This window comes from Pisolithus orientalis (genome assembly GCF_024613125.1).
Source record: "Pisolithus orientalis strain OTSU chromosome Unknown F5J12scaffold_7, whole genome shotgun sequence".
In the NCBI taxonomy this organism is placed as follows: Eukaryota; Fungi; Basidiomycota; class Agaricomycetes; order Boletales; family Pisolithaceae; genus Pisolithus; species Pisolithus orientalis.
In genome coordinates, this window is record NW_026260788.1 from 1,246,400 (window position 1) to 1,260,923 (window position 14,524).

Here is a 14,524-nt window from a genome sequence, read left to right on the forward strand (position 1 = left end):
CTTCGTCACGACAGTCCACCGCGGCGTCGCAGTTTCACAACGAAATTCTCCGTTGATCGCATTTTTATCTTGGAAGTAGTGATGTGGCTGATCACTGGCCCCTTCGATGGGGAACTAGGAAACGTCTCCGCTACAAGTGAATTGATTCTTTTCGTAGGCAAATAAATCCATGGAGGCTGACTCAATACTATCTGTTAGAGACGAAACTGCTGAGAGCGGGAAAGAAGTATTCTTTAGGCCGAAAGGATCGTCAACTAGTTGTGAACAACAAAAAGATCTCTCGAGACCATTGCGACTTCACAGTAGGCCCATACACAGAGGAGAACGTGGTGCGTAACCTTTTCTTCGGATTTCTGTCTCATCTTACCGTTAGCATTAGGAAGATCCGTGTTTCGTTCCGAAGATTGAGATATACAACGCCAAAGAGAAGGCCATGACCATTGACCGAGGCGGGAAGCCTTTCATCGTGGACCCATTGTCTCCTTGCGAATTACAAAGCGGTGATATGATTAATATCGTGGTCGGAATTATCATCCAGTAAGGTGCAGCTACTTCTTCACGTTTTTTTTGATTGATTTCCTCCAAAGAGTGGATTGGAAGCAGATAGCTTGTTTTCTGCCTCCAGTGCGGAACTCGCCCTCCATTCCAAGACAAGATTGTGCTTCCATGGGTGCGCCTTCTATCCTACTTACAAAGACAGACCGCACACATTGATATCTAGGCTTAAGCATGGTAACGACGACGCATGCGCTGGTGACACATCATATTACCCCCAAGTATGAACTTACGGTTCCCCTAGCGACTTCCCTACTTTCAGCCGCGCAGCTAGTCAAATCGGAGTGGCTGCAAGAATGTATACGTCTCGGAACTACCGAAGATGATACAAACTTGTTCAAGTCCACTCAGCTCGAACAGGTTTTCAACCTCCCGCTGGAGAGCAAATATCGACCAGCCTTCTCACCCGGACTGCCTCCGACATTCAAATCCTTCAAGTTCTGGGAACCCAACGAGGAGAGGTTGAACTTTCTGAATGGGTATCGCTTCGTCTTGCTTGCCAACAAGAATGCTGAAGTCGACGGTGATACGAGAGAGCTTTGCCTACGAGGCGGGGGAGAATATGATGGCTTCCCTCTGACATCCGGCCATGCGAAATGGCGGCAAATGCTTGCAAAGGCGAAGCGTAAAAAGGAAGAAGTGGGTATAAACGTCCTCATTGTCACGGACGATAGGCCCATTCAGGCTACTGTTGGGCCGACCAAGTGGCAAGAGATGGTTGCCGATGCTCACACGTGAGTGTGTGGCATGAAAGCCAATTCTAGCGCTGACACAATTGTGTTAATGTAGTATGTCCGTGTCAATCATTACTGTCGAGACGCTGTTAAATGCGGTAATCAGCATCGATGCTTCGATCCTACTGAGTGCTCCTGATCCACACCGTAAGGATATATTCTGATTCTGCTCGCTTTTCCTAACAATGCTCACTTCGGTGTATCACAATCAGAAGACTGTTCTCCACCACCAGGTAATGCGAACGCGCATCCTGAGGAGTCATGTCTTGCCTTGGCTCCTTCACGTCCAGAAGCGATCGAGGTTGATCGCCATTCCAGTCCACGTCCTCCAGCTGAACCGGAGACTTCTGCCTGGAGATCCAGATCCCCCCAACCCGGTGCGGAGACTAACGTCCAGCCTCCACCATCCAGAAGAGTACGTAAATAAAAAGGTTTTACTTGAAATCTTTCTTATCTGCCATCAAGCAACTTATTCGTTCTGTGAAACCCCTATCGACTAACAGTAACCGAGACCAAACTGATAGTAACGTAGGAGCTACGGTTCCACCGGTGTGTAAATCCCAGTTCCAGTTTTGTGTTACCTCATCCCGTTTAGGCTCCATCCATTAATCGTCCGAAGCTGAAGAGACGAGCAGCAACTCCGACGGCAGGGACGGCCTCTGTGATGGAATCTATTCTTGCTGAGAAAGAGATGAATCGAGAACCTCCCCTCAAAAAGTTTAAAGCACTTTTTGATGCGAGTGATCCAGACAAGATGTCTACTGACGCCCCAAATAGTGGGACCTCTGCGGGCGTTTTCCGGGATACCGGAAGCGCTACACAAAGCGCATCTCTTCATGCTCCCCTCCATGGAACAGTCCCAGGTATGCGAGCACTAGATGCAGTCGCAGAGGAAGAGGAAGGAAGCAGCCTTGCTGGACCGCTGCTTTCCCAATCATTACCGGCACAGCTCCCCAACCAACTTGCCATCGCTCAAAGAGTACCAGCTCGCGCCCGTCAGACATCCAGGGAGCCCGTCGGTGCTGTCGATGGGGAGAAGGACCATGCTGACACTGCGGAAGATCAGATGGCATCCAAACAATCCAAGAAGTCTACGAGGCAACTAGATACTGATCAGGCGTTTTTGATTGCAGTGGCGTCGAGAAAGAGGGGAAAGAAGGGAGAAGACAATTTTGATCGTGAATTCAACAAACTGCGTATCTCACAGCCGGATATCCACGGAGAGCAAGAGGAAGATTGGGCAGTTCTAGGAGATTTCGATGACGACATTAGGAACATAAGGGGGAACTTCATGGTAGTGACGGAGGTAGACGTTTACAGAAACGGCCGGCCGCGTGAAATAACGGCCGTTCGACGGGACTACGATGGGAAACCGAATTTCAAAAAGTTCAAAAAGGTCTGTTCACCTCTACACAGAACGATTGCTGCTTCATCTAATGCTTGGCCCAGACACCTACACCCTCATTGAGGCACTCCGTCGAATTGGTGATAAAAGCAGAGGATGACTACGGAGTGGGCCCAGGTACTTCTACGCCCCGAGGACATTCTTTTTACAGCCAACTCATACACATGTCAGGTTATTGGAAGGATAGTACAGCTACGAAAGACTCCACTTTGCCACCAAGTCAGCCAGGAGTCCAGAGACGACCACGTACGATTCTCGAGTCCGAAGATGAAGACACTGAAAAGTTACCGGTCGCGAAGAAGCCAGGGAAGCAACTTGCTGCCGGGGGAGGGAGGTCCCAGGCAGCACGACTTTTCCTGGACTCCGATGAGGAGTCTACCCAAGGTAAAGGCTCGCGATGGTTTACGCAAGGGCGGGAGGCTCCGAACCAGGGCGTCCGTACCGGCGGGGTGCGAAGCAATAAGCGACACATCATCGCGGATGATGATTCAGACGAGGAAGCCGCTTTCAAGGGATTTGGGAAGAAACGCAGAGTTCGGTAGGGGTATTGGGCGCATGTCTTTGCCATCTGTGTATGAAATGTATTACATTACATGCCCGCAACGATTCCGATACAACTATGAATGCTTGTGCCGACAATTCATCGTGAATAGAGAATCTAAGCAATCGCTGTGTCTTAGCGGCGACGCGTCCGCCAGTTTGACTGAAAGCAACCAACAAGATGTATCAGCTCTGTTCAGAAGGCAGGATAGAATGTGGTCTTACAGTTGTTCCTGACAAACGAACCTCTCCGGTGCACCTTCCCAATCGTCCAATATGTTTTTGGTTGTGTTCACCCGGCTGTCGTCCTCTCCACTGCCGAATAGATCCAAGGCCAACTGTGTGTGGCTCACACCGGCGTAAGTTGTAACGCATCGTGGGTTTACCAGTATGCGAGCCGGTCTGTATGCCGAATTTGGAACGGACAATCGGCCAGATGGTTGTGCTTCCATAGGCGAGTCGGAATCGGGCATGGCGTCAAAATCTGACCCGGCGTTGACATCTGGGTCCATTGGAGCAACTTGACGCCGTTCTCGACCAGATCCCGGCCTGGAATGCCCGTGCCGTTGTGAAGGGTCAATATACTCTTCCTCGTGAACGCCCTCAAGGGCCTTACTAAGCCAGAGGTCCCTGCAGAACCATGCTTGACTGCTATCTAAGCACGGGGCATCGGGCGGACGGACAGAGACGGGCTCGGAAGACGATGCGTTGTGGAAGTCCGTCCCGTAACGATACGTCAAACCTTTGTAGTACGACTGGCTAGGGTCCACGATGTGAGTCCCAGCTTCACAACAAAAAACCTGGAAAGGCAGGTGCTGAACATAGCGTGAAGCACCATTTTTGTCCCGAGGAGGAACGGCATCGGGTCTGGAAGATGATTTCGAGTGTCGGAATTGATCACCATGGATATCGCGCGTGCGCCACCTAACCCAGGAATGAATGATTATCGTGGAAGGCGTACGAAGGCCAAGTAGTTCTTACCTATCCGAGAAGGTGAACTGACCATTGGATTCGGCCCAGTCCATACCACAGACCATGGCAGCCTCGTTGGTGATGCTGACTCGAAGCGTCTCCAAGATGTCGTTTGGACAGGTGAAACCCTTTAACCATATGACGCGATAAAAGGTAATTTGGCGCTTGCTATGGAGCTCGAGGAGCGGTTCTAGGGCGAGGTTACGCATGTGTGCTTCTTCTTGAGGGTAGTACGCCGCCGCTGGATCTTCCGTCATTCCAGGGACACGTCGGATTCTGAACGGAACGCCAAGGAGAGTCAACACAGCTTCACAGAGGTCAGTGAGTGTTGCCGTCGAATCTGTTGAACCGTAATCCAGCATGGAAACAAACAAGTTGGAAGTCCCCAAGCGTTTTGCCAGCTGGACTATCACAGCCAGTTGGTCAAGCAAGAAATGGTCGGCCGAGTGAATGGCAAGAGCGATATAGTACAAACGGTCCTCCTTAGCTAGGTCGTCGTATGCATCTTCGTCGACATTCTTGTTCTGGCCGAACGGCCGAACCAGAGTGGGACAATAAGCAGCAACCCAGCCGTTGAGTGAAAGAAGATTTTCAACAGCACCGAGGACGTTCTGTGCATCCCCATGCGCAGTGTCCTTGCCAATCATGCTAGGAGAGTACGCTACGTCAAATCTGAGTCTGCCACATCAAAATGGACCGACACTAACATCGGAAGTTGGAAGCGATTCCAGTAGTCGCGGACGCCGTCGGCTATCAAGTCGTCGAGAATGTCAGGCCTCTCATCCCTGCCCACCCTTGCCTGCAGAAACTTGTGTTTCTGGACATTTAGGGTCCTGTCCACGCCAGTCACGCGTTCGAGGACGTTATAGCCTCGATACTGTGCAACAGAGGATGGTGCAGAATCCTGTGAAAAGAAGAGCGAGCGTGCAAGGACCAAAACAGTTGCAACAGCGAAAAACTTCGCCAGTGCCCCTCGTCTCAGCAGGAACGCCATTACTGACAAGCACCGCCGCTCGGGAGAGGTGGGGTCGATGGCGTGAAGGTGGCTATGGATTCTTTTATAAACGTTTGGAATGGGAAATGTACCGACCTTAGCTCAGTTGGAAGAGCGCGAGACTGTAATGGATAACCCTGTCATCTTGAGGTCGCCTGTTCGAGCCAGGCAGGTCGGATACTTTTTCTGCAAAGCGGTACCATCCAACAGCTCTGAAAGTATCCACATGTATCGAAATGCATAGTATGAAACCAATGCAAGGCAACAAGGAATTGATTATGGAAACGGGGAACTATCACAGCTTCAGCGTCGACTAGTAAAGCATTCGATCACCGTGCGCAAATCCTTCGTCCTTCTCTAGTCCATCAGGCATCAGGCACCATGCATCACTCCTCTTTATCTCTCATGTCTTGTTTGATCTTCTCCGCAACTACAATACCCGTACGTTCTCCGCCTCCGAGTGGACTGCTCTTGAATTTGCTGCCGGCTTTGGCACCGGGTGTCGCAGGTCGGCCATCGCCTTTAGGGGACGCAACGGAAGAGCCGGAATCCTTGCCAGAAGCGACGATACGACGCTTCCTTTCCAACAGGAAGGCCTCGAACGACGGTGAGGGTGATGTTATCTTCGGCGTGGCGGAACTAACGGCGTTATGGATTGGAGAGCCCGTATTACCATGTGGGTTCTTCCTCGAAAGCGGCGCATCGCGAGGGACGTCTGGGGATGGGACACTCGCGGTTGTGCACGCAAGGGCATTGTTCTTGTCGACTTTGGTCGTTACGGAAGTGGTGTCCACACGGTCTGCAAACGAAATCGAATCTGGAGTTTCAGATTCGTGGTGGTCTTTGACGGTCGTCAGGGTATCCTTCCTGGAACGGAAAGCAGCTGATGGATTTCTGTTGTTGCCGCGCGGACTCGGCGGAGCGCTCCTGGAACGAAAGAAACCGAGTCCTTTCATGGTGAGTGGGCGTAACACCGGTGTGCCGGCAGTCGACTTCGAAGTTCGAGGAGACGAAGTATCAGCTACCGCCGCAGAGAGATCGGGAGTTGACTCGGAACGGAGGTCCGTCTTCGCGAGAGACAATTCTACTGGGACATACGACGAAACCATATCACCTGCACCCTTGGGATCGAATTCATCGTAGATTTCTTCACCAATAAGCTCTACAAATTCAGGGTCTTCAGTACAGGGAATTGTGGGTCACGATGAACTAACCTTCGAGAACGTCTTCCAACGTGATAATGCCAAGCGGGTTGATAGCTGGATCGATAACCTGCAAGAAGTCCTCGGCATCTTTTTTTGTCAAAACAGCGTCAGCAGGCATCGTCTGTTCCAGTGCGAGCGAAGCCCGAGGCAATCTAAGTTTCTGCTTTCCGTTCTCCTCTCGCTCAGCCGATAGGCCCATCTCTATGTCATGCTGATCGTTTCCCTTAGATTTGCTGTGCCTTCTACGGCCACGCTTCGGTTTCTGTTTCTCTTCTGCGTCGTCCTCATCCTTATCAACGGCAGAATCATCCGCCCACGAGATAGTCTTTGATCTCTTGCGTTCTGTCTTCTCCTTCGAGTCGTTCTCTTCATCGCTAGAGTCACTAGAATCCCCCATACCCACACGCTCGCGAAGACGTTGCGTGAGGGAACGCTTAGCAACCTTCTTGACGGATGCAGCCTTTTCCACACTCAAACGAGAAACGATAGCCATGTGAGAACGACCTTCCTGGAACCTATCAAGAATACCAAGTAACGACTCATTGTTGGGCACGAAAGGGACCTTGTTCAAAGGCAATTTGCGCAAAGGAACGGCATCTACTTCGGAGTTAGAAATGCTGTTCACGACACAAATGTATCAACGAACCTCCGGGATCCAACAACACGCACTATTGTATGAGGAGCACTGAGTACGTGTGATGAAGTGAAAATCATTTGATCTTACATGCTTGACCAGAAGGATGCCGATGATCTTCTTGACCTTCTCGGTACGTCCAGAGGAATCCAATGGAACATCCACTTCCTCATAAACTGGTACACGGCTATGACCAGTTTTGCATATCTTCTTCAGTAAATCGTAGTCCAGGCTGGAATCTATAGAAAGCATGAAGACATCTTCGATCGGAGTCATCGCCTATTCGCGAAGCATCTGTCAGATTGTGACGGATGGAAGGTAACCGGGACCAGTAGATGATGTACCTGTTTAACGACCTTTTCCTGCAAGTCGAGCGTCGCACCGATAATTGCAACAGTATCAGTCTTTAGGTCGCCTCCGAGTGAAGAAATGGAGGAGTGCATCGCGATCAGCTCTTTGAGTTCTGGATTTATGCAGATCAGTGAGCGCCGGGAAGGTGTTAGAGCGATAGTTCCGACCTGCTCTACGGTATATGATTCCGTGGTGAGGGCCGAGGATATACTCCAATAATTTCGCAACTGGCCAAGCCACTATACCCTGTTACAAAATTAATGTGGACATCTCGTTAACTTGAATACTCAACTCACCAAGAGGTATATAAGAGCCTGCGTGAAGCCGGCCATTTTGGCACCCAAGTAGAGGCCATGGCGAGTGCATAAAGACTGCGGAATGATCTCGGAGAATCTGTGGAGAAAGGGGTCAGGTTTGATTGGTGTCTGGTCACAGACGTGGATTAATGTTTGCGGTGATACGTAGCAAGGGAGACGAATTGCGACCTCGCGAGACCATCGCGAACGTTGAATACACTGAGAGAAAGACCCACATGACTATGAGGACCGTGCTGACGACAACACTTTGCACACCTCCGCCGAGGACAGGATCGGATATAACGGGAAGCGTCTCGTTGACGATCATGTTTGCCAACAAGAGGGTTACCAAGAGCAGGTGGCCATCCTTGCGGATGGGCTTGATCTTGTTGGCATAGCGTTTCTGCTGTCTACAGGCAAGACGAAATTAAGTACGACAGCGCGATGACGGAATAGCCCGGATTAATACTGACGGGGTGCCACTCATACTTAGCACGTTGAGCTGGGTTTCGTCCAAGCTCATATAGCCTAATGTCAGACCGGCAAATACACCAGACAAGAGGACGAGGACAGGTATGAGGCAAGCGAAGATGATGTACTCGGTGCTGTGAGGCTGACTGCTGGCACGCTTTGCATAAGTGTGGAGAAGCGTGGCCTCCCCATTGGCACCACGAAGTTTACGAGCGAGGCTGGGCACATGTTGGAACAGAACGGAGAATAGAGGAGCGATGAGGCGGGATGAACGGGAGGAATGCAAGGGAGTTGGTACCATTCGAGTACAGCAGGAAATTGCTGGGGGGAAGAGCGAGCGGCCACTTGGCCCCACTTATATTACTCCCAACGCTCTTACTTAATTAGCTAATGCAATCCAATCAATGTCGAAACTGTGGTGGCTACCAGTCTATTTAAAACAACCAAGACGGAACGCAGTTGGATCTGAAACTTGTTCGGGATCTAAGCAGATACCCCACTAGAATCAAACCTTCTATCGCGTCATGTTGGTGCGGTCACCATTCCCGTCACCTGGCACTAGCCGCCGTATCTGTCGACGCCATCTGTTCCTCCCAAGTCCAACCCCACACCGCTCACGCCTCTTCTGTTATAGCCGGCGAACAGCGCTGGCCGTGGTAGGGCTTGGTGTGCTCTGGTTTGCCGACAAGCAGCTTAATGCTTCCGCCGTGGCGCGAAACATTCGGACGTTATGCACAGTGAGCATTAGTCCTGCAACTTTCGTTAGTTCGTTGTATGTGTTCTTTCCCCTCAGCAGCTTCTGTGGGCCGTTATGCGTGTTCTACATGTGTTGTACAGTAATACTTTGCGCCGTGTTTTGAACTTCTATGCTCCACAAAAACTCCGTGTGGTTACTGATGTCCTTCCCAGTGTACCCTCATCACCTTGGACTACAAACTCAACTTCCAGCCAGAGAAGGCAAATCAAATACCGCAACTTCATGAGAGAGTCGCAGACAGATTATACAACCTACTGACATCCAATGGTGGCCTTTACATTAAGTTAGGTGATCACCTTCCATCTCGCAGGCAGTCTCCCTTTCCTGATGCTGTTCCGTATTGCAGGCCAGGCTATCGGTGCAAATGCGGCTCTGATGCCCCTCCCAATGCAGGATAGGTTCAGCCGCCTATTCGACGACGCACCACAAATACCTTATTCATCCATCCTCTCTGTATTCCAGTCAGAATTTGGCCGTTCGCCAGCCGGCCCTGATGGAGTCTTCGCGGAGTTCGAAGAACAAGCTGTCGCTAGCGCGAGTATAGCCCAGGTCCACCGTGCAAGACTTCAATCTGGTGAATGGGTTGCAGTTAAAATCCAAAAGCCAGATGTAAGCAAGCAAGTGGAGTGGGACTTGGGCGCTTTCCGCATAGTGATGTGGATGTTTGAAAGTTGGTTTGATATGCCTGCCTGTTTTGCTGTTGGTGTGTGGGTTTATTGCGTGTTCATGCTCATATGGCGGATGACGTCCCTCGGATGCCGCAGATTTCATCTCCCGCCATCTTCGCGAGGAACTTGACTTCTTGCAGGAGGCAAGAAATGCTATCACAACAGCCAAATTCATTGCCACGGAGCCGCGGCTTAGCGGAAAGGTGCATATACCAAAAGTGTTCACGGAATACTCCACGAGAAGAGTGCTCACCGCCGAATGGGTTGACGGCGTTCGTCTCAGCGATCGTTCAGGAATTCGGAAGCTCATGGGCGAGGACAAGCGCCCTGGGCTACATCCACTGCATCCGTCGCTTGAAGGTGTGCAGTTAAGGGGTGGGCTCCGCGCAATCATGCAGACGATGGTCGAGTTGTTCAGCGCACAGATGTTCAGCTGGGGTTGGGTACACTGTGATCCCCACCCAGGAAACATTATCATTCGCCCACACCCTCAACATCGGATGTACCCTCAACTCGTCTTACTCGACCACGGCTTGTACGTCAGGGTAGGAGATGAATTCCGACGGAAATATGCCGAGCTCTGGAGGGCCCTCTTTGCCACAGACTGGGATACAGTAGAGGCCATCACAACATCTTGGGGAATAGGATCTCCCGACCTCTTTGCAAGTGCCACTTTAATGAGGCCAGTGAGCTTCAGGATGAGGAGGGATGAAGACGGGAGCGGCGATTCTGAAAACGGCACCATGAATCAATACGAGCGGAGCTTGCAGATGAAGGAAAGACTGAAGAACTTCCTGTACGATACAGATAAGATGCCGAAGGAGCTTATATTCCTCGGCCGTAACATGCGAATAGTGCAAGGTTTGTGGTGCGTTTCCACGTCATTCCCATTGTTCACGTATTTCCTTTAGGAAACAACCAGGTTCTCGGTTCTCCCGTCAACCGCATCAAGATAACCGCTTACTGGGCTTCGCGGTCGTTGACTACCACAACAAATCTCACCTTTCGAAAACGAATGAGAGAATACTGGCGCTATATGTCGTTTAGAATCATAATGTTCTCGATTGACCTGGCGTTCTGGGCGAGTAAAGTACGACAGTGGATCAGGACTCTATTCGGCATGGCGAGTGAAGGTTTTGAGGATGAGCTAGAGAGGAACATGAGAGGTTTTGCGAAGAGTGCTTTCGGAGTAGATGTTGCACCAGGTGTTTTCTCCGGATAGAATCGCTGAATGGCGTAGATTCTCATGAGTTGTAGACATGTGCTTTGCACACGAAGAGTCTGAAATTCAAGCAGATTACCCTGGCTCGCTAGAACCCCCGGTGTATTGTAAGCTTGACCGAGCATTTTATAAAAGACTCGGAAGTAGAGACATACCACATAGCGAAAAGACTTACATAAAATGATATTGTGTGGATTACTCATATATTACAGCAATCTGACCATTTTATTCCTGGATGCCGTCAGGCCAGGTCTGCAAACTCTTTGTCCTCAACAACCTAACGAAGGTATGAGTTTCTCAGTGTACAAAGTAGTCACTTTATTAGTACCTAACGAAGGTATGAGTTTCTACACTACATCAGTACCAAGTAAATGAGTGGAATCTAGCTATACTCACCTCAGTGTATGAAGTAGTCACTGAGGTGGAAAAGAACAGTGTGGAAAATTTATAGTACCATAATTAGTAAGCGCATTGACATCGGAATTTAATTCTGAGGGTTGGGGAACAATTCCAAGCCCTCTGGGCAAAACTCCAAGATGCTACCATAACTCTGGATCACATTCTTGACACTCCCCCTCAATCAGAACGAAGTCCAAGTGCAGATGCAAAGTGTTTCGCCTTGATGCTAGGTAGAGGTTTGGTAAGGGTATCGGTGACCATGTTGTCAGTAGGACAATAAATTAAATGAAAGGAATTGTTTTCCACAGCAAAACGAATGAAATGGTATCATATGTCGATGTGCTTTGTGTGAGCGTGATAGCTGCCATCTTTGGTAAGTGCGATGGTGGATTGACTGTTGGAATACAGTGGGATAGGGTGTTTGAGTGGTTGGAAAACTTCCCCAATGAGTTGTCAGAGCCACAGGCCCTCTTTGGCTGCGTGAGTTGCTGCAATGTACTCTGCTTCAGCAGTGGAGAGCATTACGAGTTCCTGTTTCTGCAAAGCCCAACTGATAGCTCCACCATCTAGTAGGTAGGCATATCCACTTATAGCACATCAATGCTCCTGTGAAGCTCCATCTGCATTGGTATAGCCCTCGAGACCTTGTTCTGAATTTCTGAACATTAAAGCGAGTGCTTTTGTGCCTGAGATATACCTGTAGATTCATTTCACAGCTTCCCAGTGAGTCATGTTGGGTGTGTTGTTGAACTGCGCAACTGTGGAGACAGCAAATGCAATGTCAGGGTGCATTCCAATGGCAAGGTGCATGAGGGAGCCAACAGCAGCATGGTAGGGTACATTCTTCATGCATGCAGCTTCCTCAGCTGGCTGCGGAATTTCTCTGCAAGAGAGTTTTATTCTGGGGTCCATCGGAATTGCAGCAGGTTTGCAGTCAGCAAGGTTGTACTTCATCAGGATGGCCTCAATGTAGGACTGCTGCGACAGGGATATGGTGCTGTGTCACACACCAAAGGTGTTGTGGACATGGTTACAGCTGACTCTGCCTAACTTGTTGATGAGTTGCAGCACAATGCCCGAGCATGCAGATGAAGACTAAAGGCCTCAGTGCATAGAAAGACTGTTGGACGTTAACAGTCATCCTTTGCACAAGAACAAGTCATCAGTGCTAAAGAGAAAAGAGGAAGCGAGTTAAGCACACGTTAAAGGTTTTTAGTGCCCGTGTATGGCATTCCGGTTTTCATCATATCTCCACCATTTCTAAAGATATCGACTCTGTTCCCACACTTGCTTAAAGCGCTCAGCCCCATGATTCTTCCTTCCAAATTTGGAGAGGATCCTCGCACCCTGCGTGTTTCTACAGCACTCCATCCATCGGATGCTCATTTTGCTCAGTCTATCAATCATGGCCACCTCTTTGTTGATCATCTCGCTTGTCTCATTTGCCAGAGACAATGGCTATGTATATCTGCCAGGTGTTCCCACCAGCTTCCGTCCTGAAGCCCCCTGGTTCATCCCTGTCATTGTCAGCCCTGTCTCATCCCATGCAGCTTGGTCAGCGTGTTCTCCTTGTCAGTATGACTTCCAGAAGGATGTTCTTTGGTCACCTCAGGTCTGTCACTCAGTTAGAAAGGTCTTATGTGGTCGTTTCAGTTTCCCCAGTTGATGAAGCATATGGATCATTCCTCCCTGCTTCCCTGCACCGTCTTTGTTCCAGTCTCATCCATCATTCTTCCCACATTGTGACAGCTGCAGTATAATCTACTGTCCTCCAGCCTCCCTGATCGCATTCATGATGAGTATGACATGCATCTTGCCTTCTTACTGCAAGATCCAGCAGAAGATGTCCCCCCTTCTCCTCCTCCTCCATCAGAACCCCATTCATGAAGTTTTTGTTAACTTTGCTGAGAGGATGGAAGGGTGGGAGATGTGATCGCGTATGCTCTCATTGCCCCACAGACCCCCAATGCCCTAGCCCCCTTTGATGCCTGACTCATGCCCTTCAATTCTGGAATTAATACTTCCCTATCTGGAAACACCATCCATCTGTCATGCCATCTTTGGATCTAGAGATGTCTCCGCTGAGATCTGACTTGCATCGCCACCCCCTAATGTGATATCAGTGTGCTTACGCAGTTTCTGATTCTATTTGACTCATTTTGTGATATTTTGACTATCCTTGACTCGTTTATTGCCAATACTTACCAATCCTCTTTGCTTGCTTACTTTTCATTTCTTGCTTACTCATCATGATTACCCAGTCCTTACTCAGTACTTACCAAGTGTTTGTGCCTTGTTTGCCACAAGCTGTGCTCCCCCCTCAGTATATAAACCCCCATGTACTTACCTACAAAAAAGCAATCAAGAATTAATCAGAAGCCATTCACTCAGCAGTCAGTCCAGTGCCTATCTCATCATCGACAGCTGAGGCTCCATGAAGGGGTCTATCTGTCATCATTTGTATACTTGGTAGTTGAGGCTCATTCGGAAGAGTCTATCTGCCTCCATCATTCATCTGAAGCTTCCTCTTAGTCAGCAGTCTTAGTCATCCCTCCACTCCTGCATAACTTGTCAACGACTTGCACCAGGAGCACATTTTTATTGAAGTCCATTATTCCAAGAAGTCCTTTTGGCTGAACACCTTCACTCTGTTCAGCATCCCCTCCTCAGTCATCATCCATTCATCTACTCCTGTGTAACTCGACGACAACTTGTGCTAGGAGCACCTGCCATTGAAACTCCCCCCACTTTAGGTTTCTCAGCACTCCAGGTTCTGCAGAGGCAAACCACCACTCGCTCTTATTTGTCTTTTGTGTTGGATTTGTTTGGTTTTCACCAGCTTTCCACACTTTGACTCACATCTGGAGCCCACTGCGAGGGGTGGTTATTCCTGGATCAAGAACCCTGCTCACTCAGCCTATTGAAACTTGCTTCTAAAAACCACTTGATATCTCATTACTATGTCATCCACCATCCCCACTATCTATCCCCTACATCATCAACAGTTCCAGTAGCTATGGCTGCTCCCCCTGCTCACTCTGTCCTCACTATGCCCTTGCTTGGCATGAAGTCTGCCCCTGAATTATTCCAAGGAGACCATACCCATGTTCACTCCTTCTTGGACCACTATGAACGTCTCTGTGCCTACCACGATGTCACTTCTGACCAGGAAATGGTCGAATCAATCCTCCAGTACTGCAATGCTTGTGTTAGGGAGATTATTGAAGGAATGGCTCACTACTACACTCCTGATTGGGCTAACTTGAAGGCTGATCTCCTCAAGTACTTTGATGCTGATCTATCAGATGAAAGGTTCTTTGA

General features: G+C 49.5%; 4 protein-coding genes and 1 non-coding gene across 5 annotated transcripts; 3 read left to right on the top strand and 2 right to left on the bottom strand.

Moving 5' to 3' along the window:
• Nucleotides 1–81: 81 nt before the first annotated feature.
• On the top strand, nucleotides 82–3,236 carry F5J12DRAFT_717176 (uncharacterized protein; the record flags this gene model as incomplete). Its single annotated transcript, XM_051741046.1, has 11 exons — nucleotides 82–136; nucleotides 199–329; nucleotides 380–537; nucleotides 588–670; nucleotides 722–1,289; nucleotides 1,345–1,436; nucleotides 1,502–1,704; nucleotides 1,755–1,838; nucleotides 1,885–2,685; nucleotides 2,739–2,811; nucleotides 2,866–3,236. The coding sequence occupies 11 exons, from the start codon at nucleotides 82–84 to the stop codon at nucleotides 3,234–3,236; spliced, it is 2,619 nt and encodes an 872-aa protein (XP_051602411.1).
• Nucleotides 2,980–5,318, bottom strand: F5J12DRAFT_528050 (glycosyltransferase family 69 protein). Its single transcript, XM_051739893.1, has 4 exons — nucleotides 4,914–5,318; nucleotides 4,216–4,854; nucleotides 3,460–4,158; nucleotides 2,980–3,397 (listed from the first exon to the last, which is right to left on the bottom strand). The coding sequence occupies exons 1-4, from the start codon at nucleotides 5,198–5,200 to the stop codon at nucleotides 3,202–3,204; spliced, it is 1,821 nt and encodes a 606-aa protein (XP_051602412.1). The 5' UTR covers nucleotides 5,201–5,318; the 3' UTR covers nucleotides 2,980–3,201.
• Nucleotides 5,292–5,378, top strand: F5J12DRAFT_t81. Its single transcript has one exon. It is a non-coding gene; the product is annotated as a tRNA-Tyr (tRNA).
• A 32-nt stretch (nucleotides 5,379–5,410) lies between these two features.
• Nucleotides 5,411–8,532, bottom strand: F5J12DRAFT_817774 (uncharacterized protein). Its single transcript, XM_051745145.1, has 9 exons — nucleotides 8,160–8,532; nucleotides 7,923–8,096; nucleotides 7,687–7,783; nucleotides 7,558–7,636; nucleotides 7,384–7,502; nucleotides 7,130–7,318; nucleotides 7,052–7,073; nucleotides 6,415–7,002; nucleotides 5,411–6,362 (listed from the first exon to the last, which is right to left on the bottom strand). Exons 1-9 carry the CDS (start codon nucleotides 8,456–8,458, stop codon nucleotides 5,587–5,589), a joined length of 2,343 nt encoding a protein of 780 aa, XP_051602413.1. The 5' UTR covers nucleotides 8,459–8,532; the 3' UTR covers nucleotides 5,411–5,586.
• Nucleotides 8,530–11,095, top strand: F5J12DRAFT_817781 (ABC1 family-domain-containing protein). Its single transcript, XM_051745146.1, has 6 exons — nucleotides 8,530–8,894; nucleotides 9,067–9,202; nucleotides 9,261–9,617; nucleotides 9,679–10,443; nucleotides 10,494–10,900; nucleotides 10,979–11,095. Exons 1-5 carry the CDS (start codon nucleotides 8,682–8,684, stop codon nucleotides 10,802–10,804), a joined length of 1,782 nt encoding a protein of 593 aa, XP_051602414.1. The 5' UTR covers nucleotides 8,530–8,681; the 3' UTR covers nucleotides 10,805–10,900; nucleotides 10,979–11,095.
• Nucleotides 11,096–14,524: the final 3,429 nt, after the last annotated feature.